General features: G+C 34.8%; 1 protein-coding gene across 1 annotated transcript; it reads left to right on the top strand.

Moving 5' to 3' along the window:
- Positions 1-26,935, top strand: LOC111512778 (mitochondrial amidoxime-reducing component 1). The gene is made up of 5 exons (XM_074169863.1): positions 1-327; positions 4,277-4,456; positions 14,415-14,610; positions 21,537-21,823; positions 26,783-26,935. Exons 1-5 carry the CDS (start codon positions 62-64, stop codon positions 26,892-26,894), a joined length of 1,041 nt encoding a protein of 346 aa, XP_074025964.1. The 5' UTR covers positions 1-61; the 3' UTR covers positions 26,895-26,935.
- Positions 26,936-27,161: the final 226 nt, after the last annotated feature.

Genomic DNA, 27,161 nt, shown 5'->3' on the forward strand with positions numbered 1-27,161 from the left:
CGATTAACAACTGCGAATTTTGGAATAGAACAGTCGGATACATACATATTTATCCACTAACATGGTGTTTACAAATGCTTATCAACATACGAACCTAGTTCTTGTTGCCAGTTTGACTACAGTCGTTACTGTTTTGGGGTCCTATATTTACCGACGATTCAAACGTCCCAAAATACCAAAAGAATGGAGACCGGTAGCCAAGGTGAAGAAGTTGTATATATACCCGATGAAAAGTGGGAGAAGATTGGTAGTTAATCGTGCAGAATGTTCCAAAGAGGGACTTATGGAGTCCGAAAAGTTTGATAAGTCGTTTAGATTGAGAGACAGGTAGGAGTGCTATACTTTCTACCACCCGAAAAAAATCTCTATGGTTTTAATTTCCTTAGTTTTGTGATTGTCATACCTCGAATTTTTTTTCTTAGAAATAACAACATGAATATACCCTTAAAATAAGAATGTTCTCCTTGAGTATTTTTGAAAGAAAAAATATTTGGTTGGTTGTCTAGGTTTTCAATCTTCCTTATCGAAAAAAAAAAAGTCACTGGGAATTTGTTGGATTATAAAAAGGTAGCCTTCTGAGGCCCAAAAAACTTACAAGAATGAAAAACAGCAAAAACGCATGAAATTGAGTAGGTATGGGTTGTAGCAGTCATAGTCTACGAGGTTTCATATATTTAATGAACGATATAATGTTTGAATAAAGAATTCAGTCACCATCAGGGTTAAAAGATGATAATATATAACACTATAGAAAAATAATGTATACAAGCGCAGAAAAACTAAATATTAATAATTTCCACTCCTTGAATGATTCTGATTTCAAAAGCTGAAACTTTGACTGTATATCACTTCAAAATATGTCGACTCTGTATCGGCCTATTATTAAAAGTTTCGTCTTTGAACTCATAATTTCAGATTTGGATTTGTTCATATTTTATACTTTCATAATATTTTTATCATTCGCACTTATTCGTGCACTTATTCGTTAACAAACATTTTTAATTTTTGTTTCTTCGACTTCAAAATCAGAATCATAAGTTTAAAATCGAAATTATGAGTTTCAAGTGCAAATTCATATGATTGATGATGCGTTATTGGAACCATTCTGTTTTCAGATATGCTACGTAGTAACAGAACTTTACTAACATCGATATAGTTTTTTTTTATTGAAGTTGTCAAAAATATATTTTCTAAATTCGGCATCAACTCTTAAGCTACATAAAGACCTATTTTTCTGCTGACTGAGAGGTGTTATAAAACTGAAAAGTTCAGCCTGACAGGGATAACTATTTTTTTTTAAATATTCGTATATAATAATCACGAAATTAGATTTTTTATTGAAAAATCATGCTTGATTTATACATAAAATCGATCATTGGTGTTTATACAATATTTTCCACTTACTACTGCAGTCAAAATATCACGAATACGATTCTAAATTCTCGAAAATTATGATTATTATTAATCTTACGAATTTCACTCAGAAATAATGATCAAAATGTGATTTCAATCACTTATGATGAAGAGTGAAAATCGCTTGATTTTTATTTTTTTGTTATCGATTTCAAACCCTACCAAAAAGATACTATGGAATGTAAATGTCTAAAAATATCCAGTTAGCAGTAATTTGTCATTTTATATATTTTCCCAGTACATACCGTGAAATATGATTAATAAAAAAAATATTTCCACTGCCTCGCGTAGACAAAATTTATTCTCGCATGTAATGTCCATAGTTTTCGCTTGTTGAATAATATATTATAGCTTTTCGGCTGCAGGGCAGACCCTGAAGAAAAATTCATGTCAACAAAGAAATAAATATTCACTATTGAACTTAATCTATCTATTTCCATAAACAAGCACTTTTCCCAGTCACCAAAACTGCAATACTATTTTCGACGCGCGTTTCACCAAACAGGTTGGTGACTGCAGAAGATAAAGAAAAGTAATTTCCAACCGAATTGGTTTCTATTTATATGTAACGGAGTACACTTATATCTACTTTTCAATACACAGTTCAATACAATACAGAGGGCTGTTTGGAAGGGGACCTTCACCACTGTTCATGGTTCCCATGCCACACATTGTCTTTTTCAGACTTTCGAATATATCCAAAAATCTAGTGTTATGTACCGATCACAACAATTTCAGTGTTTAGCGTGTTGAGCGACACTAGATTTTTCTGGTCTTCGAAATTGGATATGTGCCGCGTGTTCTTTGAATTGAGTTGCAATGACTAATTTAGTTTGAGCAATATTTTTGCTGTCATAGTCCTTACAGCTTATATTATATAATAGATGCTACAAATGCAATATGCATATATACAGCCGGCTCAAAAACCAAAGACGGCTCAGGATGTGTTCCAGATCACTAAGCCTAAGGATTTAGTGGAGAATGGGAAAAATACTAGCATGGTTCAAACAGTACTGGCTGGTATCTCAAACGCCAAAAAAGAAATAACCAGGAGAGGAATTTCTGGCAAAAACATAACAATCTGCACTGATAGTAGACGAGCCCTATTAGCCTTGAACAGACGTGTTACCTCTAGTAATAGAGTACCACCAAGTTTTAGCCAAAGCTTCGGTAGATAATAACATTATCATGAGATGGGTTAAAACGCACGACAGGAGTAAAAGTGCTCGCATTGCCGACTCTTTAGCCTAGGAAGCGGCTGGACTAAGAATTTTAGGACCCAGTGACACCTACGGCCTGATGACTTCAAACATTGCGGAACCAGCCAAACCAAAGGATGCAGTCTTGCCAGGATCACCCTGGGCGACTCTGGGGAGCTGGCGCCGAAGAAATATCTGACGATGACCTGGAAAAATCTACGCTCAACAGTAGGATTTCTGACTGGTCACTAAGGAAACACCTCCATATTATGGGGTTAGTGGACACACCTCTATGAAGGATGTGTGAACAGGAAGATGAAACTGTCAGGCATGTCTTACGCGACTGTCCGAAGTTATGTCAATAAGAAAGTGTGTGTTCGGCTAGTCTTGGCCTACACCTGCCGATATAAAGGAGATATCTCCTAGTGACCGGTCCACCTTGCTGGAAAAAACATGATGGACGATGACCCAGACCTAGGAGGACAACTCCTCGGGAGGATGTACCATGGGTCACATGTGGCCTACACTCACCCGTCCTACTCTACAGATACAGATATTTCACAACTCCAGCTTTTCATTTTCCCAAATCTTGTCTTTAGGATTACCCAACATTTATTGAAGTCTGCAAGAAGTTTTGAAAGGTACTTCCACGTTCAACTTTTTGGGAATACGATCTTAAACGTTCGTGGTTCATACGAAGAACAAAAAGCTTTGAATTCATGTAGTTTTGAAAAGTTGAAGATTTCCGAAGGTCCTCGTTGTTTTCAATTCCATAAAATATATTATAAACCTAATATTTGGGGTTCTGCTCTCAAGCGTTGCAATAGAGTCCTCTACTTTTGTTTGAAAGTGGTTGACAATGTTTCTCGGTGATTTTCATCAGTTTGGACTTCCATTATCTAAAATGATACTACTATGATTCGAAATCTATGAAAGAACAATTGAATTGAACAATACAATTGAAATGAATAGCTAAAATATCAATTATATTAAGCAATGAAAGCAGTAAAAAAAAATAAAAGATACAAATGAGCATAAAATTAAAAAAGATTTCAAACCAAGTTACTTCATGATTGTAAGTATACATCCACCATCAATCTACTAGAAGAGGAATCATAAAGATTCTATTGGATCGTACTTTCGGGCTCTGTTTTTCGAAGGAAGGTCTCGAGAAGGAACTAGACATCATCAAAAATGATCTTCAACGGAATGGTTACTCCAAAGTGATGGTGGAACAGACTTTGGCTAGAAAGACAGCAACAGCCTCACAAGGAAGAGAAACCGTCACAACCAGTGCTCGTATTTTCCTACGTCATAGGATTGTCGGAAAGGATAAAAGAATTGAGTTCAAGTACATCATCTGAACCTGCTTTCACAATAAATTGTTCCTCAAATTTCTCCTCGAAGTCATTGATGTGTATCGGAAAGTGAAAGTGTACCCTGTTAGTTATAATCAGAGACCAATTTCGGAAATATTTTTCTTCATCTCCTGAGGACGCCAACTTGGTTGATGAAACGTGCCTCGAGTTGAGAATTACAGTTTTGGTGATTGGTGAAAGTGCTCATTTTTGGATGTATTCTACGCCAGAAGTTTCAGTTCTATCTTTTATCCTATCTACAATGAAATATTATCAGTTGGATTGTATATAATTCAATTTTTCTAGGTGTTTTGTAGTATACCAAGAAGGAACTCTCGAGTGCAAAACTTCTAGGCACTATAATAAATTAGTTTTGGTTGGAGTGGTGGCATATGGTATAAACAGTGTCACTTTTCACGCCCCTTTTATGGAAAATCTGAATATGAGAGTACCCAGCAGAAGGGATGCCAGGGAAGTGATACTAAGGTAAGAGTTATATTTTTCAGTAATTATGTTAGGTAAACCAAATATAATTCCATTTACAGTACAATACATTGGGGGTCAGTCTTTTGTTATGAAATAATCATGATTAACAAAAGTTCATTCCTTCTGACATACGCCCTGCAGCGGGCGGTGTTAATATGAGGCATTTTCTGGCGTATTCAAAACGTATTCATCTGTGATTCAAATACATTCATTCTTGCGTTGAAACGATGACGCCATATCAACTATGATTTGAAACGTATTCATCATGATTCAAAACTAGCGTGAGGTTGGTTTTGAAACGGAATATGACGTTATGTTACGTCAGTTGTCAGTTTGTTCTATTTTGATCGTTACAGTTTATTAAGTGCTGATAACTTTTTATAAAATACGTTGTAAGGATGTTCAAAATAAAACTGGGAAATTATTGTATGCACAAATCCGATTTTAATTGAGGTTAGAGAAAATTGAAAAGTTTGTTTTTATTATTGAATTTGATATCTGACACAAATTGAATCATTCCATTCTGGCGAATCTTGAAATTAATGATGTCACTACGAATCAGTGACGGCTCGTGCATTGGAGAACAGGGGAGGCTAAAGTCATAAAGACTATATACACATAGAAAAGCCCGTCGGAGGCGCGAAAATTTTTTGGGGTACCGCGCCCATTTAAAGCAAAATACGTAATATTTGCATAAATGCCAACAAAAATTGTGTGTTGCCGAAAATTATACAGTTTTGTTAAAAATTGCTACAAATATTTTATAAGCACAAGTACTTAATGATGCTAACAAAAACAGATCTAAAAGTAAATTTTATTGTCCAGCAAGAATCAACGGGAAGGTGAGAGTCGTGTCTTGCCAGGAAAGGAAAGGAAGGATGGGGTAGGAAGGAAGGTTAAATCTGGTTTGTTTAAGTGAATCCACAAGGCACCCGCAAACTACCTTTAATCGGCGGTCATTCAAGTTCAATATAGTCTGAGAGGGTCCCGCATTTTGAAAAGTAAATTGAAAGGTGTATTTTTTAATAGGAAGGAAAAAATAAAAAAAAAAAACTAAAAGTAAACATAACATTCGTTCTTAACCAAGACGAACAAAAACTCAAAAAAACAAATTACAAAATAAAAATAAAAACAAAAACATAAAAATAAAATTCTTTGCTTGAGTTACAAACTGTAATTGATAAAACATAACTCTAATATTTGGTAATATATTTGGTTAGGTGCTCAACTGAAATAAATAAAATATGCATTTTTATATACATTATATAGTATATGTATATAATATATACAGACTTTTTGAATTACCTACTCTGCTTTAAATATAAGAGGACTCCTTCTATTTTTAAAATTGGCAAAGTAGTCAATTACTTCGTCATAAAATCGGGGGTTGCCTGTCACTTCTTTTATATACTCTTTTTCAATTGAAAGAAGAGATATATTACTTAATTTATTTTGAGTCATCGAATTTCTAATAAAGGATTTATTTCTTGGGAACCCAAATAAATCGTAATATCGATAAGTCTTTTTAAATTCGACCGATTTTCCCTAACCCGATTATTAAAAGAAATTATGGCCTCTTTTTGAGCTGTATCTAAAGCTGTGGCTATATTTTGTTTGCTAAACAATTTTAATTTACAAGACGAAAATATATGCTCCTTAGATTTAAAATGTCTTTCTGTAGAACGAGGTAAATTTTTTAAATCGGAGTATCCTATTTTAGACCACGTTTCGTATTCGGTTTGTACGGAAAATAAAACACAGGGCCAACAAAAAAGTTTTTCTCGTTTAATGGAGCCGGTTAACCAATCGTATTTATCGTACCAACTAATATTAAATCCTCGATTTTGTCGATTATCTGATGCTTTAATTGAAATCAAATTTGGTTAAGGCCTTCCCAGAGTTTTAATAATGTAAGATTTATTATCATAAGAAAAAGATTTAAAATTATTAGTCAACAACCAATCGACTATATCGTCAGATCTTTCAAATTCGTCCGACTTATCCATAATAACTGGAAAAAAAACTTACCGACATGCCGTCCGAATAATTAAATCAGAAACAAACGCAGTCGTACACTAACGAAGACCAATTGAAGGCTATCCTCCTCTAACGCTATAATTTCTGCAACTAAAATTACAAATCGGGACGTATGTCGCTGGCTGGATCGGTCTCGCAGAGCTTGTGTTTTTTAAAGCGGTCGGAGGCTTGGCTTCTTCGCAACGTATCAACGTATGGCATTTATTATTTCGGGTTGATGGTTTCTTCGTTATTCGTTCGTGGGCGGTGCGTTTGAGGTGTTTTTTCGGGCATATTATGTATTTATATTAAAAATTAATGGTAAAGTAATGGTACCCAAGCATTTTTAGAAAAAAATAATCATAATTATTTGTCAATATTTTTTAATTTATTGCGATGAATAGCCTCAAATTTTATGGAAGGGCTAAGCCTCTCTTGCCTCATGTTACGGGCCGCCGCTGCTACGAATCGTTTTTGAATACACGCTCAAATACGATTAAACAGCAGAAAACACCTATACTCATACCGGATGAGGTGTCATCTGTGGAACTTAAGGTCTTCCTACATGACGCTTCATCTTAAGGTGAGTTTTACAGACATGATTGTCAAAAACCCTCCACGCGAGAAATGAGACTGATCCAACTTTTTACACATGTTAACAGATGGTGCAAAAATCTCCAATTTATTGACCATAATGTTGAAAAAATCCTTCACCTTCACCTAATATCAATTTTTTCTAAAGTTGAAACAACATTGTAAATTGAACTGCCAATTTGAAATTTTCAAGCAGTGTGCACTCAGCATCTCTGGTAATGAAATGCTGAAATTGATTGGATCTCTTTTTTATTCCTTTATCAAGAGTGTCCAGTGGCGGATTTACAAAATTTTTGAAGTATAGACTGTACATTTTTTGCCGCCCTTGCCTCTGTAATTGTCATGTCCTAAATTATTTTCAAAATCTAACAATTTCGTTGAAATTGTACGTAAAATTATTTTTTGGAAAATTTTTGTCCTAATCAAAGCTCAATCATACGGTTTATTAACAGTTACTGTATAGGAGAAAATGAATATTTCAAAATGAAATCTTGAAACATTCATCTCTCCCAGAGTACTTACACCGTAGGTTCTGGTAATTGCCTGCCGGAAACAACTACTTCCCCGACTAATACCACGCTAGACATTGAACTATATCCGACATACATTTATTCAAGATACCTCACAGAGATTAGTCTTGCAGATGTTTCTCAGTCGAGTAGATCACCTACAGACCGATTTTGAGCTATTACCTCTCATCAGTGCAGGAAAGATCTGACCCAAACAGCATAATGCTTGGGACTCGATTAACTTCAACGCGGCTCCACTGCATATATGAAACCATCGTCTAGGATAAATTTTATTTGCTAGTATCAGCTCCATTTTGTGAACAAAGCCCCAAGCGGGGAAGAAATGTAAGTACGAGAGTACGAGATTTCATTTGAAAATTTTCATTTTCTTTTAAGTAGAATAACTTTTTTCGAGATCAATTTTCTTCTCCTTTCATCAATTTTCTTCTCCTGAGGATGCTAACTTTGTTGGCGAAACGCGCGTCGAGTGCAAAAATATCAGTTTGGTGTTAGGGCAATTGATCTCGAAAAAAGTTATTCAACTTTCACACCAAAGGTTCCAATCTCATCGTTATTCTTTTATGTATGTAAATCTCCCCTATCAGAGAATTGATGAATGAGATGGTTCTTTCTCGCTTGGAAATTTGTTCACGAGATGGAGCTGTTACTAGTTAATAATCTTTTGCTTAGACCAGGGTTGAGCAACTTTTTTAATCAATGGGCCAATTTAAATTTTGAAATTTTTTGGCGGGCCGAACATATAGTAACACTTATTAATAATTTACAAAATATTATTTATTATAAACATTAGAATAAAAAAAATTAAAAGCAATGAAGATTTCATATATAAATTTTCATGGAAAACACAAAAAAGAGAAGAACAAGAAAACGAATTTACGTGAAATTTTTAATGAGAAATGTGGCATTGTTTTTTCGATACAAGCTGATCAATATCAGTCGAAATTTATCAGGGCTCACATAAGATTTATAAACATTTTTGATGTTTACTGAAAAAAATCCATTTTTTAAATCGGTATTATTCTGCATATCAATCACTCCCACATCGATATTAAATGGCACGGAAAACATTTTCATGGAAACCGCTGTCTTCTTAGCTTTGAACATTTGGATTTATAATTGAAATTCGTTGATTAAAATGACTATATATTTTTGAGAAGTAGTCACGTTTTCTTTTTCTGAATGTAGAAAATGAAACACATTGTTCTGCAAAAGATGCTGTCTCTACAATTTTAATTTGCGCTCAAAACCGTGAATTTTAACATACAAATTGTGAATAAATTGTTGTTAACCTCGAAGTTCTACATTATGATCATTGAGATGCTGAATTATGTCGATAAGAAATCAAAAATCGTACATCCATTCTTTATTACCAAAATGAGGAAAGGCATATCCCTCTATATATCCAAGAACAATTGTATTTCGATTTTTAAGTTGTATACTCTTTTTAGCATTGCACCTCTACTAAGCCAACTTACTTCGGTATTAAAAACCATGTCGCCATATTCAGTTTTTAAATCTTTCAACAATTCGTTAAATTCACAGTGATTCAACGCTCGCGACTTTATAAAATTGATCAACACAAAATTTTACTTCAATTTAGCATTAAATATCAATTCTTTAGGTCGTAATTAGACGAAAAAAATATACTTCATGAAAAAGTTTGCTTCTTATTTAGGAAACTGTTTAAAGGATAGTTTTCAAAATCTCTTTTGTTTTAATTTTCAATTGAAAATGAAAAATACACATTTTTGTCATTTTTATCAAGTTTTACTATCAAGATAACCCACAAGAAAAAGTAGAAAATAATTTAAAAGTGCACACTTTTACTTTTTCTTTTATGTTCATAGGTCAATCTCTCAATAAACCCCAAATATAGTCTCCCAATATGTTTTCACTGTATTGGCCTTGATAACGTTGTGAAAACGTTCTCCTTGCTCTTTTGAATAATCTCCCATGTTGTTTTTGAATGTATCTAAATGAGCATGCAGCATATGTACTTTTAATTACATCCTGCAGCCCATGGCCTCAAAATTTTGTAGCATATTTTCAACTAGCTTTTTGTAGTTTTCGGTTTTGTTATTTCCTAAAAATCCAGAAACGACTGCTTTGAAACTGTTCCATCTCGCTTTTTGAGTACGTTTCAGCAACGTTGGAAACTTTTCATCAGCGAAAATCTGTCTGATTTGCGAACCAACAAAAACCCCAGCTTTAACCTTTACTTCCGATAACTTCGGAAAAAATTTTCTCAAGTATTCAAAAGCTTCTGAGGTTTGAACCAGTTTTTTATCAAATTGTTTCATCAACCCTAACTTAATGTGCAAAGGTAGCATTAACACTTTTTCCGCATCAACAATCCGCTCAAAATTTCCGTTTTCTTTCCCTATACAAAGTTCAGTTCTAACAGGTCATGACCGTTGAGTATAATGCTTAGCAACCGCTCTGATATCCTATACACGGATACTTTGTATATCCGCTTTAAAGTCCCATCAAAAATCCCAACATTTTAAAATTTCCAATCAGCTGCCAGTTATACTCGCGATATTTTACAAATTCAGGCAAAACTTTAACACTTCCATAATTTTCTTTAGGAAGTATTGAATGAGCGATTGAAAGAGATGGGAATTCATTTGCGTTGTGTAATAAAACAGATTTTAAGCTTTTTGTGGAACTGTCAATGAATACACGCCATTCGCAAGGTATGCCAATTTCTTCAGACATACCTTTTATGCCATTGCAAAAACAAGGTCCATGTTTTTTTGTGAAAAATGTTGACAATGTTTCATGCCTTGTCCGCTGATCTGTGATATTAACATCATCGAGCAAATTCCACTGTTTTAAGTGAGAGCCTAAAAGCTGTGCTTTACTTTTTGGCAAATGTTAGTCTCTAATCAAATCAATAAAATCTTGTGTAGTGATGAAATGATGTTTTGGTTGTTCTGGTGTCGTTTAAAACTCCTTATCTTATGAGAACTACGAGATGAGGTACTTTTCTGTTATAATTTTTTCGGTGGCTCAGGTACTGGTCGTGTCAGATCGTGTGCGACTGGAGCAGAAGAAGATTCAAGATGTGGATAGGTTTTGCATTTTTACCTCTACGTCTTTTGCTCGGATTCACAATGCAAAAGTATTAGCAGTCGTTAACGTGGTCTCTTTGTTCTCTCCAGATTCTTGGCATTGCAAATTTCATAGACCTACAAGCAACATGTGGAGCCCATGTCTTGTCTTGGTTCCGTGCTGGACAGTCAAAATATGCTTCGTAGGCTTCACAGAGAACGTAAGATTAATTTAATTCCTTTTTCATATCTCGAACTTCAATAAATTGCCCACATATATAACAAAATGCATCAGCATCATATTTACACTTTCTCGACGACATTTTAAGTTATTCTAGATTTGTACAAAACACCCGATCGTTATTTATCACTCTAGTGCCATCTATCAACACTGTGTGAACGTTGAAACCCCACTCTGATCATGCGGTATTTTTAAATGTTTTAAAAATGAATAAAATTTATAAAAAATTCAAAAATGAGTATCATTACTACAACTACAACTATACTTTCCTAATGAAATTGTAAAATTTTCCAACACAGATTTTAATTCATCGTACATGTATTTGCCGGTTCTAGTCCCTTGCATTGGATTCAGTGAACCCATTTCTTCGGTTATATTAAATTTGTTGTCAACACCATGTAAAAATATAGCCAGTTGTGCTGTATCGCTAATATCACAACTTTTATCAAGTGCCAAGAACAGTATTCAAATTTTGCAATGCGTTCACGAATCATTGTTGCTGTGTTCCAGGACAAGTCTTCAATTCTCCTTGCAATGGTGAATCTTGATACACTAATGTTTGAAATAATTTCTATTTTATCAGGAAATGATATTTCTGCAACAGCAGTAAGTCATTCTTTTATCATCTCCATCCGCAAAAGGTTTAATTGTTTTGCAAGTATTTGACTGACAACAAAACTAGCCTTCACTGCCGTATTTGATAAAATGGCTTGATTTTCAAAAATAGCCTGTTGTTTTCCAAACATTTTGTACATTTGAATAAATGTATCTATCAGGAGTTGTCCTGTTGAGTTTTTATATAAGTGTGAACCATTCAAGAAGATGATTCCTCATCGAAAAAAAGATAGAATCTTTCATTTAAAGAAATTTCATTGGAGCATCCCTCGTTAAGATACAGTCCCTTAAAGGGGGTACATAAAATTTGTATAACAATTTTTTTCACAAGCACTAAAAAAGTTACAATATTGAAATTGACCTGACGTTTTGTACTACGAAAAAGACACTCAGCCAGAAATTTATTTGGGTTACCCCATGGTTGTGAGGGGTAGAAAACGCAACCCCTAAAATTTATTTCCAATGTAACTGTTTGTCTTATTATTTGTTCACCATTTAAAAATTCATTTCAGATAGCCTTTTTAATTCCAAACAGAAAATGTCTCTCGAGTTTTTTGCCCAAAATGAACCAGCTCGCAGCAAAAAATTATTTTACGAACCACTACAGAGATACATCGTCATAAATGCGGAAATACGAAACTAATCTATCTAGTAGGTCGCTATTAGCGATAGTGACAATTAAATTAGTATGACGCTGCCAGTTTGTGAATTTTCGAAATTGAATAAATACTAATTGTATGTTGTTCTGTTCATAATTTGTTACTTTAATAATTCACTTGTTATTAAAATGGCATACACAAATGAGGAAATGGCTGATACGCATTACGTTTAAGGTCTGTCGCAGGGGAATGGGTTAGAAGCTTCTAGAAGATATGCTGAAATGTATTCTCAACGGCAGCATCCTTCACATAGAATATTTGCTCGACTTCATCAACGATTACGAGAATATGGTTCATTCGACAAAAGAACGCAGGATTGTGGTTGCCATTGAGAAGTACGAACCCCACAGCTTGAGGAAACAGTACTTAATTTGATTGAAGAACAACCTACTACCAGTACTAGAAAGATTGCTTTCCAGATAAATGTTGATCATATGACGGTATTTCGAATTTTAAAGGAATAACTCTTATACCCTTACCATCTGCAACGAGTACGGGCACTGTTGACGCGAGACTTTCCGAACCGTCTTGAATTTTGCAATTGGATGCTGGAAATGATCAGAAGAAATTGTGACTTCCTGAAGACGATAGAATTCACAGACGAATGTAGTTTTTTTCGGGACAAGATTATTAATTTTCATAATTACTACATCTTTCCTGCACTGATGAGATATAATACCTCGAAACCGGTCTGTAGGTGATTTACTCGTTTTATTTCAGCATAGTCCTGCTCCTGGATGAACTAGAACCCATGGTGTTGGTACTTTGGAAGAAATTTCACTTCGAAATAGTCATTTTCTTATTATGTATGTATCTCTCCTCAGTACAGTATCCAAACTCATTTTGATTACTGTTACTGTATGTTTAACATTTACACATTCTCATGATATGTAAGGAAAAATAATTTTCTATTGAATTATACTCAAGTCTCTAATTCTGTCTATCATCTTCAAGGTGCCATTTTCTAAAGAGTAGGTACAGTTAAGAGCATTACTATTCCATGTGTAAGTAACAGAGCTACATTTCGAATGATTTAGGAACTTTTCATGGTCTCCAAAACACGTTCTGAGGATTCTAGCAATCTTGGGAACATATGCTTTTCCAAAATACTTTCAGGTCGTCATCGTAAAGCATAAACTGACTATATATCAGATTTGCATTTATAATTGACCATGATCGGCATGAATATATTCCGAGTCACATAACAAATTGGTTTTCACACTTCTACTTTTAACAAATCCATAGTGCTTCGAATCAATAATGTGCTCAACAGTTTTTCATATACAGTGTGAAATAAAAGTCAACGGGATAAGGGGGATGATCTTGCGATACCTTGTTTTATGAAATTTTCAATTTCCTTTTGACTGCAGTCTTTTTTTAAACCGGACCAATTCAGAGTAATTAGCAGTTCAATACTTTTTTAATATCTGCAAACATGATAAATATCATAATTTTAGAAAAAATTTATTCAAAACTCAATTTACACCAAATCCTGCTCAAAATGTTCACCAATCACTACCTGATAATAATGAAATATGTGATGGGAATTTCAATTATAGAAACATATAAAAAAATAATACAAATTATGAAATTATGAAACAACAAAAATTAATTCCAGTGGCGTATTTGCTTTTTCAGTTGCAGGAAAACCAGAAAAAACCAGAACCACCACATCATCTGAAGATCTTGATCTACCAAAATCCTCTCTTTCATAGAATATGTTTACAAATTCATTTCTTATATTATGGCATGTTTCTGTCATAATTTCGTTGCAATCATGATTTCTGGAATAGACGGCACTTGTATGACATATATTTCAGATTTCAAAAGGCCATATCGGCTGATTAGAAAACACATCTGCATATTCACTCCTTTGGATAATTCTCATCTAGCATTCCTCATTCGTTTGCAGAATCTTGAAAAAATATAAAACTGGCAATTAATCAAAAGAAAATCAGTTTGAATAGAAAACTGAAATATCTGTCAAACGACTCCCTGTTTTTTTTAGAAAGAAATTGATAGCATTCTTTCGGCGACGTCACAGCATTGTTATTTTCATCAAAAATTATTAATAATGATGCTTTCAAAAGTTAAGGGTTGAAGAAGACTTTCTGAGTCCACACTGTATATATATATGGAAAGTTTTGGGAAAACTAATAGTTTGGTTATTTACCGATACTTTTGTACCTCATCATTTTATCAACAATCAAATCTGAAACCACAGAAAATGTAAATTTTCTCATTTTAAAGGTTTTACAAAAACGAACCTGTGAATATTCTTGATTGTGGAAATGAAGCAGCTAAGTGGATATCCTACTGTATTTTAGACAAACATTACGGATTGAGGTTAGGGTACAATGATGGCGCTCATAAACGAATACACTTACCAGAAATATTCAAAGATGAAGAAGATTATTATCAAAGAGGTATCAGCAGTGACTCAGCTGTAAGTACAAACATTTTTCCCTGAAAAGTAATATTTTTATTGAAAATTTCAGAAGGTGGCGTCATTTGTCGTGATTGAGATTATCATCGTTTTTGTTCGATAGCATAAACATTGATGAATTTTTTCGCATTATGCGACACCGCATATGATCCAAGCACTATACATTTACATATACAGGCTGATTCACGGTGGATGGCACATTAGACGTTTCTGGTGAACCAGACAACGGATCACTTTAAAAATTTAATGGAGGGCATATTCGGACATTCTCTAGCCAACTAAAATATTTTCGACAATGCGGTGTTGCCGCTTCTATTAGAAAGCAGTAGCAACTTTGATTTTTCAAATGGAACACTCTGTATATAATATTATTTTTGGAATCTCCAATAATTGCCCGACAACTTTTCTTGATATTTCCCTATACCGAACTGTTACCGTTTTCGAAATAAAAATTAATTTCAATTTTTTTCTTCGGAAATCATGACTTCTAAAAATGGCGATATCTTTTAGTTAAGAAGTACTATGATATCGAAATTTGGTTTGGATACTTGGACACTTCCCACATGTCAGCCTAATCTCCGTTACTTCCATACAGGGTAGTAAAAAAATACAGTTTTTTTGTTTGCTTGAAAAAGTTGCTGAAATTTGATTATTTTAAATGGAACACCCTGTATATTATTGAAAATTTGGAAAGCTGCTGAAATTTGCTTTCTTTCTATCTATATCATACCTATACCTAACTAGTCAAGTTTCGGACTTATGAACATTTATTTGTGAAAATGTCCCTTCAGAATGGTATTTCCATTCGGTATTTGGTAAGCAGGCCATGATTACTATTTGACAGTAGCGTTGTGACATTCTCCTAATAATATCGACATTTTCGTCACTTCAGAAGTTGCAAATACCTTCAAAACGATGGAACAAAACTATTCAAACGAAGTTCTTATGAATTTGTTTATTATTTTTGGACAGTGTGACAAAATTATCAGCAGAACATGTAGAAAGTTCAATGAAATGTATCCGAATCTACCGCCAATGAACCTCAAGAAATTTATACGAATTCAGAACAATTTCAATGCATTTGGATCAACTTTAAAAGCACCAAGAAACTTGCCTCGACCCGTAACTTTCGAAGACAACCAGATTAATGTCTTAGCATATTTTCACGCATTTCCCGAGTCATCGATAAGAAGTGCTGAAGAAGATTTGGGTATAAAATATTCATCGGTTCAAAGAATCTTGCGAAGACATAAAATGCATGATTATAAATTCACCAAAATTCAAGCAATGAAGCCTCAAGATCCTCAACAAAGAGTAGAATTTTGTAAAATGTTGTTGACTCCAAACCAAATTTCGATATCATAGTGCTTCTTAACTAAAAGATATCGGCATTTTTAGAAGTCATGATTTTCGAAGAAAAAAATTGAAATTAATTTTTATTTCGAAAACGGTAACAGATAGGTATAGAGAAATATCAAAAAAAGTTGTCGGGCAATTGTTGGAGATTCCAAAAATAATATTATATACAGAGTGTTCCATTTGAAAAATCAAAGTTGCTACTGCTTTCTAATAGAAGCGGCAACACCGCATTGTCGAAAATATTTCAGTTGGCTAGAGAATGTCCGAATATGCCCTCCATTAAATTTTCAAAGTGATCCGTTGTCTGGTTCACCAGAAACGTCTAATGTGCCATCCACCGTGAATCAGCCTGTATATGTACTTTTTGATATTACAGTGTTTCCTCATATCTTCAAGGTGAAAATTACAAACTTCCGGTGATTCATTCATTTTTGATATGAGTAAATTTTGACCCACCATGCCCCCCCTGGGGTTGAGTGTCCTGAGATAGAATCTTCCCCACAGGGTTACTGTGTGCAGAATTTAGAATTTCGTCCATCCACCTCCATTCATTCCTAAGTGGACCTCAACCTGCTGATTTACACATCAGCAAAATTGACATCTGACCTCCTGTGGTCGTTGGTTCTTCTTCGTGGCCCTAATGTGTTTATCCCTTTCGCCAAATCTGGTGTCGTCCCTGTTGAGCTCTTCATGTAGGTCACGCAGCGCTGGACTGGTGTGTATTCGTATTCTTTCGATTACGTTTTCGACGTGCTCTCTCATGTGTTCCGCTATGCAGTGGATGTTAAGGTCCAGGTTCCGGTAGATGAATCTGATAGACATGCATCTTGGAGCGTTTACGGCAGCTCGCAAGCAAGCGTTCATGAACGTCTGGATACTGCGTCATAGGAAGTAGTACGTTCTCGATGGGAAGCACTTTCACATGGAGACACATGTTACTCCTGCGGCCTATGATGGGGTATAGGTTTTGTCGGGCGGCTCTCGTCAGCCCTAGTCTCCGCCGTATGTGGGACCTAAACGTTAGTCTTCTGTCGAGGGTCTCTCCCAGATATTTTGCTTCGTTGGTCCACGGAATCTCTTCTCCGTTGAAGTATCGTCTTACTCTTGTCAGGGTTTATACTGGTTTTCGAAAGGTTGGCCCATTTCTCTAATCTATCCGCTTGCTGTTGCACGTATCTGGTGACTTACGCGTGGCTTGTGGATCTGGCCAGTAGAGCCGTGTCGTCCGTGTAGAGTGCCAACTTGTTGAAGTTATTCTCTGGCTTGTGCACGTTTGCTGTATATACCAAGAAGAGGTGTGGGGAAAGAACTGCACCTTGTGGGACTTCTGCTTCCAAAAGTCGCATGGTAGAGAGTTTGTATCTAACTCTGCAACGGCATCGTCGGTCTTATAGAAAACATTCAATCAGTCTTACCATTTGTTTCGAGTACCCAAAATTGCTCATTTTGGCTAGAAGTCCGTCAATGCTCAAAAAGTGCTCTAAAACTTTTTTGGTGTAATAAGTTCCTAGTATTATGAAACTTCACTACACAATGAATATCAATATAGATAGATAGCTAAATAATTTATTTAACTAGGATACATAATGTTTGTAGCAGGTCATATCAAGGGCGTAGCCAATATTATACATAGGGAGGAGGGGGTAGAGAAAGAAAATCCTGGATTATATTGTTTTGAACGTTGTTTTAAACATATGAGTTTCAAATGAGCTATCAGAGATAGCTTCATTACTTATAATCAGTCTACGAGGCTATTCACAAAATCTTTTAGAAACTTCTCGTACATTTTCACCTCGTTTTCCTTCAACAATTTTCTGGTGAACGCTTAGCATACATAAATTGGTTATCATAGACCACAACCATGTTTTTACACGTCGCAAGGTCAAAAAATACCTTTCTATATTGCTCGTTGTACACGGCTATGCCAACGAAATAATGATAGCTTTTCATGTATCCGGTAAAAAGGTGTCCGCCTCATGTAAAGTTAATTTTTCTAGGTCTTCACTTTGTTTATCTTTCCACAATTTATATCATAATTTCGCTTCATGTTCATTAAGAGGAAAATCATAGCACTGGCCGAAATCTTAAGATTTTTCTTCAAAAACAACCAGCGTTATATTCAACATTGAACTTGGATGTAGTAGTAGCACAATGTTACTAAAAAGCATTTTTTTCTTGCTGCAGCATTCTCTTTTATAGATATCCCATCCCCAGACAGTTACTTGTGGTATTCCACAAGGATCGGTTCTAGGCCCAATTCTCTTCTTGTTGTATATTAACACCCTAGTCCGCATTTATATATTTGCAAAAATAACCCAATTCGCAGATGACACTACATTATTTTGGCATTGCGAGAATGGAAGGGAACTGCATGATTTGATTAGCAACGATATTATAAAAATAAAAGACTGATGTGATGCTAATCTTTCATCATTCAATATCTCAAAAACTAGCATCATCATCCTCAAGTGCTCTAAACTGGATATTCACCTAGGTACTCAATTAATAGTAAACAAAATTTCAGCAAAATTTTTGAGATTACAAATAGATAAACCTTTGGATTTTGAAGATCACATAAATAACCTATGTAAAAAAGTCATCAAGATGCTTTGCAGAGTATCAACAAATGATTGTAGCGAAAAATGTGTACTCTGCCCTCATTGATTTCCATCTGCGTTATGGTATCTGGAACGTGTTGCCAAGATATGTTTGATAGGGTGTTTGTGATACAAAAAACAGGAGTTAGAAATATGTGTATTACCAAGACATAAAATCTTAACCTTGTCTTCCACACTTATCTTAGAAATGGTTTGTCTGATGCAAAAAAAGGGGGGGTATTTTCAGTTCACCTCGACGAAATACAAGAAATAAGCTCAATATAAGTTTACCGGTTCAAATATCATCAAAAATTGGGAGGTATTTTATATATATTGGAAAAAACATGTTTATACATTTGCCAATTAAGATCAAAGGCATAACATGTTCCACTAAATTCAGAAAGTCCGTAAAAAGATTGTTCTGATTTCAAAGGCTTATTATTCTTTAGAAAAATTTTATTCTTCTTATCTTCGACAATAAAGTACATTGTGATTTGATTTGATTTTATATCTTTGTTAAAAAAAGTTATGTTGGGAATCACATCCCGTATTGTTGGATTTTACAAGCCTTCCAGCCTTTCAGTTTCTTTAATCTTATAAGACGCGTCGCAAGCTATGAAGCTCGTCAGAATTACAGTTTACCAGCGAAAGACCGCTCTTCTAAGGAGGGAGCTGCCTCTACCTGCCCATACCTTGCTACGCCCATGAGTTATATGAATAGACAGACTTATTTCCATCACTAGGTTGTGAACATCTACATACTCAGGAGTTAACAAACATACAATTAAACAAAGAAAACAGTAAAACAATAATAAATAATAATAACCCGTTCAGCAAAAGGTTCATATAAAAGCCGCAGAGATCACCTCACTTCTGCGGCAACACAAGGATTTGCCAATGCATGGGGTCTTCTTCAATAACATTGAACACCTCAGGTCGAGTGGGCTGAAGTCGGAAACTGAGGGGTTCATCATGGCTTGCCAGGATGGTATTTTCAACACCTTAGTCTACCGCAGTCGCGTGATGGGTATAGAGGTTCCTGACACAAGGTGCAGGGCCTGCCGCGAGGCGTCCGAGACCCTAATGCACTTGCTATCACCATGTTCAGCATATGCGGTCTCGGCCTATATCCATCGACATAACGCAGCCCTAATAATACTATATTACCATCTACGGTAGTCTTACGGTATTGAAGAGTTACCAGTGTTGCCATACGCTCCTGGGGATATTGAATCCGTTGAGGGGAACGAGAACTATTTCTTCCCCACCCTCAGGTTCATGTAAGCTAATAAGCCTGATGTAGTCCTACTCGACCACCAGAGCCAGACAATATTTGTTGTGGAGTTTTCAGCTCCTAGCGAGACGAATATCGTCCGAAAAGAGGAGGAAAAACAGATAAAATATCGATATTTCCTCTTCATATCCTAGCGAGACGAATATCGTCCGAAAAGAGGAGGAAAAACAGATAAAATATCGATATTTTCTCTTCATCTTCCGCATACTCTATCCAGACCACTCTGTCAAGATGGTTGTTCTGATTATTGGAATCCTTGGTGGAATGATGTCCGTCCTCTCTACTCTTGAATCTTAAAATCATACCGACTTGCCGCACTAAGGCAGAAATGAAATCTTAGCCTGACAGATGCAGAAGGCTGTCATACCTGGATCACTGCGCTTGCTCATGGCACATGATTCTCGTACCCAATGATCACTCACCCCGCGGTGTGAGGAGTGGTCATTGGTTGATAATACTGGCGCGCCCTCACGAATGTATCGGGACTTAGGGGAATGAGACCTGACCAGCGCAATTAATGAAAACTAAATCACATTTCGTTTATGCAGTTAGGGCAAGATTAAGTTTGTATGTAGCTAATAATGAGTATTGTACAATATGAAATATAATTCAACAATTAACATACATCTGCGCTTCCATCTAATCTCAAAAAAGAAGTCAAAGACAGCAAATAGAATAATGAATCAATAAATTAAATCAAATCAACAGAGAAAGAATGAAAGCAAGAATATAGCACAACCAAATAATTCAAAGAGGCTAACAATATCATAAATATGCAACAAGAATTATATCTTCAATACCAAAATTGATAATATCATGAATTGTGAATTAACGCCAGGCTTAGGATATCAATAACCCATAGTGCTTTAATAAAATCCAAGTTGTAATGAATCTACTCCAATATTTCAATAATAGCGTTTTACAAACACACAGTGATGCACTGTTTAGAACCTTTGGTGTAATGATGAATATTACTGTAGTTTTTTCCCAACACCAAACCGTTATTTCAACACCTCGACACGTGTTTCGATCACCAAGTGATCATCTTCAAGAGGAAGGTTACACTAATCATACTTACAAAGCTATCCCTATTCATACCATAGATACCTATTTCAGGTACCTGCGTCTTGAGTGCTTTAAATTAATTTTATAATTTGCCTCATCTACTTGTATTAAATTATTTTGTCTTGAAGATGATTAATCTTCCTCTTGAAGATGATCGCTTGGTGATTGAATCACGTGTCGAGTTGTTAAAATAACGGTTTGGTGTTGGGCAAAACTCCAGTAATATTAACTTTCTAATTTGAAAATTATCTATCCCTGACAGTAAGGAAAAAAATTAAACAATTATACAGGGTGTCTCCCAACTAAAGGTTCGAAACTTTAAATAGTCTTTTAATGAAAAAGTTCCTATGAACGTATTTTCAGAGTTGAATCATTTTTGAGATATAGGTAAGGCGTGTATAAAAATCGGTATTTATAAAATATAATAAACATCCTTCAACCCACTGGTTGAAATTTGGTACAGTTATGTGAAGAAATAAGGCGCTCATTTAGCCTTATCTAGATTGAAATTATTAGATCCATTGTCGTCTCAGTGGGTTCCAGAGCCAAAAAATTGAGAAAAAAAATACGCCACTGCCTAGGCGAAATATCTTATTATAAGTAATTCACAGGGTTTGAACGCTTTCCTGTCAGCCATCATGCTGATGACTCAAACTTCGGTGGACGATGTCAACGGAAAGATGAAAAATCCTCCTGTTCCCGTGGAAAGTTACCGTCCGAGTATACTGGTGGAAGATAAGAATCTGCAACCGTTCGAAGAAGATAACTGGGAATGGATCAGAATCGGAAATGTCGTCATGAAAAATGTTATTGAGTGTTTGAGATGCACTACGACTACCATTGATATGGAAACTGGGTTTGAAAGAATTGACAACGAACCACTGGAAACTATGAAGAAGTGAGTCGTTGATTTTTTTTTTGTTTCCATGATAATAATTATAAAATTTTTACAATAAGTTTTTAAGACACCGTAGCTTCATCAGTTGGACTGGCACATCAAACTATTCTTCATTTTTTTTATATAACAGTAGGTATTAGTTGTGATGCACTGTTTGGAACTTTTGGCGTAGTAATGAATATTACTGGAGTTTTTCCCTACACCAAACCGTTATTTTTACACCTCGACAAGTGCTTCGATCACCAAGTGATCATCTTCAAGAGGAAGGTCAAATCAAATTCATCTTCCTCTTGAAGTTGATCACTTGGTGATCGAAACACGTGTTGAGGTGTTGAAATAACGGTTTGGTGTTGGGAAAAACTCCAGTAATATTCAGTAGGTATTAGGTAGGTTGCTTCGAAAGTTTTGTCCATTCAAATAATGATATAATGATAATAATAACTTCATTCCTTCATTTGGAAGGTTTCACACTAGATAATAATAATAATAGTTGAATAAAGAAAAATGACGATAAGTGCAAAAGCACTTGCTTCGTATATCAGAAACAATACAATTTCAAGAATTTATTAAAACACAGATATAATATATAGGTATAAAGTTGAACCTATAACATTAATGAAAGTAAAAAGGATATATAAGAGTTCAAGATATAACTATCGTTAGTGGCAATTTCAGTTACACAACGTAAAATATAATGCTAATAAATTGAAAGAATAATACATACCTATGTACTATTAAAAGAAAATAGCACAGTCATTAGAACACAGTAAAGTATATAATATAAATAAAACGATGTAGTGTGTGGATTCCTGATTTAAATGATAGTACCTAATCATGTACATTGAATTGAAGTATCTTTTCTGTCAACAAAATCGGAAACTACTATTCCATGCTGAGAAAAAATAAATCGTCTTAATTGTTTTGTAAACAAGTGAATCATTCGGAAAGTAGGAATCTTCTCAGGAATAGTATTATACAGTTTCGGAGCCAGGTTAGTATAAGAGTGTTGGAAAATTGATTTTTGTGTTTGGGGAATAACATGATTATTTTTTCTGCGGTGTTGTGAGTGAGTCGGTAGAGCGAAATTTCTGTTCTTATGGTAATGGATGATAATAATAAAAGAACTGGCGAATATCAAAAACTTTTGCTTCGTTGAACAGAGTTTCAGTAGAATAATAAGGCAGTTTAGACAATAATAATTTCAGGAACCTATTTTGGAGCACCTCAAGAGGGGGAAGGCGCTTATGGTAGGTTCCTCCCCAACAAGCAATTCCGTAGCTCAGGTGACTCTATACAAGTGCATGTTAAAAAATTTTGAGGTTAGAGTTCCTTAATATTTTTACCAAAAATTTAAATATGAAAAGTATGCAACGCAATTTATTACAAATATACTGAATATGAGCATCCCATTTAAGATGTGAATATATTATTACTCCTAATTATTTCACTTTAGCTCCGGGAAGTATTACATATTGATCAATTTACAGTTGTGAAAAATAAGGTTTGTTGGAGTTTTCTCTAGATTCACTGTCAATAATCGATGTTTGAGCCAATGTGCAGGGTTCTTTGTGGCTCCAATTTTTTTCAAATTTTGATTTTTTGCTTCTTTTCATCTTATGACTCACTGTATGATGTCGTCGAGCAATTTTCGGACAATTTTTCTCTACCAATTCATATCGAACCAAAGCGCTGCTGAAATATCCCAAAAAATTAACCAGGTATTTGACAATGATAGTGTTAATGAACTCACTATTCGAAGCTGGTTTGCGAAATTTCGTTCCGGAAATTTCAGCCTTGAAGATGAACCTCAAAGTTGTCGACCTGCAATAATCCAGGACCCATCATAAACGGTATGTGGGATGGCGAAAGAACTGGGCTTCATCTCCCATGGGTTTTTTGATAATATAAAAAGTATTGGAAAGGACAAAAAGATGGAAAAGTGGATGCCCCACGATTTAAACTATCGACAGAAAATGTCACGTTTCGAGGTTTGCTTTTGCGCAACCATCACTATTCTTTTTTGGATCGGATTGTCAATTGTGATGAAAAGTGTATTTCCTACGACAACCGGAGACGTTCAGGATAGTGGTTGGATACCGATAAGCTACCCAGGGACTTTCCAGCGAAAACTACACCAAAAAAGACCATGGTTACTGTATGGTGATCAGTGGCTGGTGTGATTCACTATAAATTTCTGCAACCAAGCCAAACCATCACAACAGAGTACTATCGTGAGGAAATCGATGAAATGTTTCGAAAATTACGTCAGCAGCAGCCGGTACTGGTCAGCAGATGGAGTACGATCCTGCTCCATGACAACGTCCGTCCGCACGTTTCACAAATCACCGTCAGAAAATTAAACAATTTCTGCATCATCCACCATACTCCCCAGACATGTCACCAATCGACTACTTTCTCACCGGTAGATATTTTGCCTACCAGGACCAAGCAAAAACGGCCTTTTTTGATTTCATCGATTCGGAAGCACCCAATTTTTTTGCTGACGGAGTCAATCAACTTTTGTTGCGATGTCCAAAGTACACTGATTCAAATGGCGCATATGTCGATTAAATTAAATAAGTATTCACTGAGATATTACAGTTTAAAGTGGACTCTTTAAAACGGACGAAACTTTTGAAATGACCTAAATATAATATAATATAATATAACCTAGATAAATAATTATTTCTTTTGAAACAGGTGGTTTTTGAAAATCAATTACACTGATTCAAATGGCGCTCGTGCCGATTAAATTAAATAAGTATTTACTGAAATATTACAGTTTAAAGTGGACTCATTTAAACGGACAAAACTTTTGAAATAACCTAATAATTACGAAAGTCAATTAGATGAATGATTCATTCTGTTGAAACATATAGTTTTTGAAAAACAATTACATTACAGTATCACTTCTAGGATAATAGGCATTTTATGAAAACTATTTCAATAATGGTGAATGAATAACTTCTTTTTGATCGTTGGAAATTCTTTTTTGATATTTGCGTTTATTGATTTCTACACATTCCAGATGGTTTAATTTTTGTCCTATATTTTCTGTATGTAATATGTCATAGTCTATGTTGAAATAGTGTCCTCACTAAGTTAAGTAAATTGTACATTGTGAAGATTTGTCATAGACAGAATAAAAAGACTGCCAACAGAAGACTGATAACTCCTTGGGTAGACATATAAAGTCAAAAATGGACAAAGATAACAAATCAGGGGTCTAGCAACCAACAGTGGATCGTATCCAGAAGTTTATAAAGGAACATCTTTAAGAGATTTCTGAACAAGAATAGTAACTTTCGTTACTATTCTAGGGAATGTCTATCCCAGTCCCATTTTTGCTACAAAAATAATTATCTTCAACTGTATAAATTCTAGCGAGAAATAGTGAATATTTCTATTCATATTATTGAAGATAACTCAATTCTTGCTAAATTCGCCTCAATTAAAACTCTGATTCTTCATAAACAAGTTGGCGGCATTACGAGAAGATTTTTCAGTCATACATCGCACATACATATCACAATTAGTGAGAAAAAATTATTTCGAAAGCAGTCAGTAGCTTAGTGTCAATTTCCTGTCTGAACAATTTCTAGAAATAGTTCCTTATTTTATAGTATTTCTTGATTGAGCAACATTAGATTCTCCTAGTCCACGAATTCGTATAAGTGATTTCTACTAAGAAATCGTTCATAGTTCCCAGATGAAGCGGATATCTGTGAGCTCCAACAAAATTGTGTAAGGGTGAATTCCTATTGACCTATAAAATAATCAAGCTGCAGATTTTCTTGTCAAGGAGTTCGTTGCAAGCTTTTTCATCGAAATAGAACTCTCTTTTTGATAGGCTTGACAAATTATCTATGGTCTAGATTCCTGACATACTGATCTTGAAGGTGATAATGCTGCTGAGTCTCCTGCAAAGGTGGTACCAGATCCTATCACTGGCTTCAGGTTTTGCAAAACAAACACTGAATACATGGACTGCAAGAAAAAATTAGACTGGACTGGCAAGATCCGCTTGATGGAAGATGATGACAGAGCAGAACACATAGTCTGTGCTTGCCCTGCTGTGGTCCGACTCAGGTTCTTAATGTTCAACAGGGCCTCACTTCCGCCATTTCACCTAATAAAACAGTCACTAAATGAGTTTGTTAAGAAACTGGATTTATTTGATCGAGTTTGAATTGATTTCAGTCTTAACTCTTGCGTATTGGTGGTGGAAAATAGTATGCATAGCCCTATTTATTTCGAATATATCTCATAGGAAATTTAACGGTTTTATTCAACTTGCGTTGTTTGTTTGTTTGGGTCAAATTTAGTAATTGAAGTTTGAACCCCTTTCTGTTGACAGATTGATCTGATATTTGATACACATGATGACGATACTATTATTTAATAAATTCTGTTGTATCATTGTAAATCCCAGATGTCCGCAGCTATAAAATGGCAGATTACCTTGATTTGGGTATCAAATGACAGGGCTTGACTAGTAGAAGAGTAGTACACTTTGAAAAAGATGCAAATTCAAGCTGGCCGCAGTTACAACATGGATTACATATTATCTTGTAATACTGAGGCACTAAATGAACTAAACAGAATGAGAAAAATTCAGTAACAAAATCAGAAACTGAAAACTTGATAATAAAATAAGTAAAAAAAATGTTGAACGGTTCTTTTAGAAAAAGATAATAATGATGTAGATAATGTATTGAAAACTAAAAAATAATTCGAAAGGTCCAAGGTAGTAGTCACCACACCACTCTCCTCAGCAGTATACAATATTGATCATATAAAAAAATAATAAACCCGTTTTTTTTAATCAAATCGTTTAAAATATTTTTTTGTTATTTTATTTAACTAATATACCTAACCACTCTGTATCACTTCAGAAAACATATTTCAGACACATTTTCAATATTCTGTTTGTGATGAGACTTTATCAATGTTTTTCAGATATCGCCTTAGTAAAGGACCCGCCAAAGATCCTGTCATAGGTATTATGTTGGAAGTTCACAGAACTGGAGATATAGCTGTTGGTGATATTGTATATGTTGGAAAATTGTGATGTGTCGATGTTCAAAATAAATGTTAGTTCAATTGTCAAAATTTTATTTGTATTTATTTGAAAATATGGGGTTTTCAAATTTGTAACTCTTCCACAGAGTTTCATTTCAACCAATATCTAACAAAAATATTCCGTTGAGAAAACGAATTATTTTGATAGCACTGACTACACTCGTTATATGATTAGATATTATGAGAGCGGAAGCGAAAAATCTATTACATCTCTTTTATGATGTAATATTTTTTTCGGTTGACGTTGCCGGTGAGG

This window comes from Leptinotarsa decemlineata, unplaced genomic scaffold (genome assembly GCF_025532065.1).
Source record: "Leptinotarsa decemlineata unplaced genomic scaffold, Ldec_3_MD MMD2_P_RNA_scaffold_6, whole genome shotgun sequence".
Lineage (NCBI taxonomy): Eukaryota > Metazoa > Arthropoda > Insecta > Coleoptera > Chrysomelidae > Leptinotarsa > Leptinotarsa decemlineata.